This window comes from Aquarana catesbeiana, linkage group LG01 (genome assembly GCF_042186555.1).
Source record: "Aquarana catesbeiana isolate 2022-GZ linkage group LG01, ASM4218655v1, whole genome shotgun sequence".
NCBI classification, from domain to species: Eukaryota; Metazoa; Chordata; class Amphibia; order Anura; family Ranidae; genus Aquarana; species Aquarana catesbeiana.
This window is the reverse complement of record NC_133324.1, coordinates 880,266,448-880,270,955: the sequence shown is the minus strand read 5'-3', so window position 1 is coordinate 880,270,955 and position 4,508 is coordinate 880,266,448. Positions and strand designations below refer to the sequence as shown.

Here is a 4,508-nt window from a genome sequence, read left to right as displayed (position 1 = left end):
GGAAAACGGGGACATAACAAGTTCCTTTACTTCCACCCCAACCAGGCTCTTTAGGTAAGGCCCAACAAAAGGCGCTTACAGTGTTATCAGAGTGTCAGTCTGCTGGAAAAATCGGGGTATCGATGTAGATAGAAGGGTGTGATATCTGTGGAAACAGGAGGGGGTGGTGGGTATTTCTGATGATGTGGATGGCTATATTGAATATTTTGTGTATGTAGTTGTGGTATTTGGAGAGAGGTGGTAATTGAGTGGGTTAGAGGATATGGGAAAGGCTCTGGGGAGGACTTTGGAGATCAGGGCACCCCAACATGTACTGTGTACATCTGTAAGTATCTGTGCAAAGGTCAGGTGACAATCTACCTGGTGTCTAGGTAGCAGGTGTTAAAGTGTTGGATAAGGAGTATGTTTGCCTTTGCCAACCAATGGCTTATGGTAGGTCTGGTTTAGATGGTTAGAGGAGGGACTGAAGTGTATTTGAGAAGATGCCACCTGGCCCAGGTATGGAGAAAACAGACTGTTATCGTTACTTATGTGAACTAATTCTTCATGGTGTAGATTGGAATTATCCAGGATAGCCACATCCGAGTAAAAGGTGGGTGTTGTGACTTTCACCAATGGGGAATTAGGGATTTTTGCTGCATTAAGCAAGTGTGGTATAAATGAATGTTTATAGTGTATCATGGTCATAGTGGTGTGGTTTAATAAGAATGGGGCTGGGTGAAAGGTTAATAAGATGTCAGTTATTGTGGTGATGAGGTGGTGTACTTCAGTCCAAAATGGCTGGATCATCAAGTAATGTCACAATATGGGGACGAGTGTTCCCTTCAGTTTGACATCAACATTGCTTACTTGGGATATCTATTGACTATGTGATGTAGCACTGTGGGGGTTCAGTACCAAATGAGACTTGAGCACATTTGTCTCCTGAGTGTTGACATTAATGGATCATTTAAACGATATGTTGCTGATTTGCCCATTCTTCAGCTATTAAAGTTTTGATTAAGTTCACCTTCCCATTCCCAGGAGTAGGATGGACCCTTAGATGTTGATTGGGTCATACCAGAAAATACTATTGCCTTTCAAGTGGGGGGTTGGGTCTAGTGAGGAACATAGGGTCTCAAATGATGTGAGGGTACATGGGTATCGTTGTCTATGTATTGTGGGTGGTTCAAAGAGTGTCTTATTTGAAAATATGTCCAGTATGGCATTGGACAGTTTTCCTTTAGGCTGCATTCACACCTGAGTGTCTTCAGGCGGAAAGTCCTGTGTTTTTTTATTTGTTTGTTTTTTTTTTTTTGCTGAGATTTTGCCACGATTTTGTACAGGTCAAATGGTCAGCAATGTAAAAAGAAGAAAAACGCCTGTAATCTGCCTAAAAAGAAGCTCCAGAACTTGTTTGAGCTTCAGGCGTTTTGGAGCTTCTAGCTTCAGGCGTTTTGGAGTGGAGATGTGAACCATTTCCATAGAAAATTGTTTTTTTTTTTTTCCCCCCCTCCAGCATTTTGTAGCTTCAGGCTTCAAGCTACAAAACGCTCAGGTGTGAATGGGGCCTTAGTGTGTGGGGGAATTTTAGATCTTAAATTGCATCCTTTTCAAAGAATGTTCTAGCCATAGGTTCAGGAGCTGAATGGCATCAAATGTTGGTAAATATTATTATGCTCTAAAGGCGGAAGTTGGGGAAGGTAGACTTTATTCTTGGTTCTTTCAATAATGTTTTAGATGTGATCATAGGCAACTTTGCTCCCTTATTATCACTCCAACAACTTAAGTGTTTGTCCAGATTTTCCTCTTATTCACCCCCACCTTTTTACCTTTCTCTACCTTTTCTAGAGCAAGTCTCAGCAATATTTTTTTCTTCTACATTATTATTCCCTGCAACATTATATGGCTTGCAAAATTCTTGCAGGGGCAATTGCTGGGAGCTCAGTCGCTATTAATGTAGGCATGCCTCCAAAGCGAATTCATCCAGCAGCCTTTTCCCTACAATGTGTACAGACTGCATTGGAGATCAAAGCAGCAGCACTGTTTTGATGGGGATGCTCAAATCAGCGGGTATTAGCGAAGAACTGAATGTGACCCCCCCACACCTTACATTTTAAAGGGTAACTTTACTTTTATGTACTGCTGCAGAAGTCTCCCAGCTGGACTTTTTGTTTTTGTTTGTTTTGCACATGCTAATCTTCATTTGTTCCTATGGAAGGACAATCACTTTTGCATTCCAAGATATATTCCACCATAGGAATGCATAGAGACTCCTCTTATGTGCGAAAGAAATGCCTGCCCAGAAGACTATTGCAGCAGCAGATAGCAGGTTCCTAGACCGGAACACTGGAACGGTCTAGGTGGAGCGGGAAATTTGGGGGTTTTAGGAAATGGCTACGAGGTGGGTTAGGGGGCATTTAAAGTATAACTGTACAAGAAAGGAGCACAAATCATGCCGTGCTTAATATGAAACTTAATAGGGTAGTCTTTGTTTGTCCTATTAAATAAACCTTTGTACATTATGTTTATTGCTACACAGTTACATTTTGTGTCAACCATATTTTTTATTAACGAGCAGGTAAGATACAGTAGGCTTCATTTATCATAGTTTGTGTTTATAAGAGCTGCTTTCTGCAATACCTATAGTGGCCAATTTGATTCTCCCTTTGAACCTCCCCTTGTGGTATGGAAGAAGGAAAGGGGAATGTAGTTGCTGTTGACAACACAGAGATTGAGAGTTCGTTCTTCAAAAATTTGAATAAATGATGCACACAGAAAAATTGTATACTGTATGACGTACATTTATACATTGCTCCCTGGGCCTCTGAAAGGGGCATTGCTTTACAACGTTCATCTTCCATCACTGACTGCAGCTCTACAAACTGGAATTTGCATTTACCACTGAAGGATATGATGTTGTGAATTTTTGATGGATTTATGAAGTAGACATAGATTGGATTGCTGGGATGTATTCGTGTATGTGACTGGGTTTTATGATGAGGAAAAATTGCCAGTACCTGAGCAGACTGCTTTGTTTGTTTAGAATGCTGTTGGTTAACACTATGTCCTAGTGCTCTGCTATAAATCGCTAACTTTATTACTTCCAACATAATCCCCTTTATCTAATATAAATATTATAGCAATGTGTTTATAATTCGTTTTGTTTAAAGGTTAGTCATTGGCAATCTTCGTTTTATGCCATGTATGATGGTGTTAGGTTTTGGGTTCCAAGCCTTCACTGTTTGGTAGTTCTGTCACTCTGATATGGTTACTTACTGTATATACTGGCTGTTGAGAGTCAGTATCAGGTAGGTATGAACATAATCGCACGTCAGTATGTTGAGACCTACCTAGGCTAACCAAGCATAATTTTGACCTCTTCTATAGAAACCTTCCAGCCAAACCAGCAGAGGAAGCCCAGAAGCACCGACAGGAGTATGAGGAGATGGTGGCCCAAGCCAAAAGACGAGGTAACTTGCCAAGAGGATGTCAAAGACTGAGTCTACCCTATTCTGCTTATCCCTTTACCTGTTAGAATTGTACAAAATGTACTCTACCCCAAGTAGGAGAGTTACATAGACCTAGTGCACATGTATTATGGAAGCAAGTCAGATGCAGATAAAAGCCTAGTATTTGTCAGTCTGAGATGATTTTGAGTGAGGTACATGTTTGGAATCTATTCACATTGACTTGTCTGGGGAAATAAAAGCAAGTATAAAAACAAGTGTGCATGGCTCTATTAAATCAAATTTGAAATTTAAACACTGCATTCCACATCTTTGTAAAGAATGCTTTACAAACCAAAACAGCAGCAGAGCTCCAAAGCTCATTTATACTGGATTTTACTTGTTCAGGAATACACGTAGCAGCTAACCCTAGATACAATCCAGCCATACATAGACATCTTAGATTTTAATTGATTTTAGGGATGCTGCCTACCTGATTGGATATAGATATAAGACACTGGACCTTTTGAGATGTTAGTCCTCCATGGTTAAGAGTGACATTTTTAGCGATCACTATCTCTGGTAAGCTTGGCCTTTTCAAAATAAGATACCCCTAAGGGGGGGCACCTTGGGTAGAATCCAAGTGTTGAAGAAGTGATACATGCGTCACCCAAATGGTCGTGAAGTCAAAGCTCATTTTTAATGGCGACCTTCACCCTTAAAAATAACTTTGCTCCTCTCCAACATCACACACACATTGCAGATTCTGTTCCGCGCCCCCCCCCCCCTAACATCTCAAATCACCTAGGCGAATGTCAGTGCCCTGTTGCCTCCTGGGATATGTAATGTGCATATCCCAAGAGGCAATGGGAACACTACTGTTATTCCATTCACTAAAGAAGAGGAGATGGGCTTACCGCCCAAACCCAAAGAGTCGGCGACCTCCAGATGGGATCCCAGAAGAAGATGGTGGTGAGGGTGAAGTTTTAATTTCATATTTCAATAAAACTGGCCAGTGCATTTTGGGGGACTGGGCACTTCCCATACGTCATTGGTGTGGTGTTCTTATTGCCTTTTCAG

General features: G+C 41.1%; 2 protein-coding genes across 2 annotated transcripts in view; one reads left to right on the top strand and one right to left on the bottom strand.

Moving 5' to 3' along the window:
• The window catches only part of LOC141117680 (TBC1 domain family member 14-like), a 234,523-nt gene that overhangs the window by 72,519 nt on the left and 157,496 nt on the right, over positions 1-4,508 (bottom strand). The gene's annotated exons all lie outside the window — the stretch shown is intronic.
• TBC1D14 (TBC1 domain family member 14) overlaps positions 3,370-4,508 on the top strand; it is a gene marked incomplete at its 5' end in the record, with an annotated part of 46,501 nt that continues 45,362 nt past the window's right edge. The window contains 1 exon segment of the mRNA XM_073610582.1: positions 3,370-3,452. Within this exon segment, the coding sequence (XP_073466683.1) occupies positions 3,370-3,452 (83 nt within the window).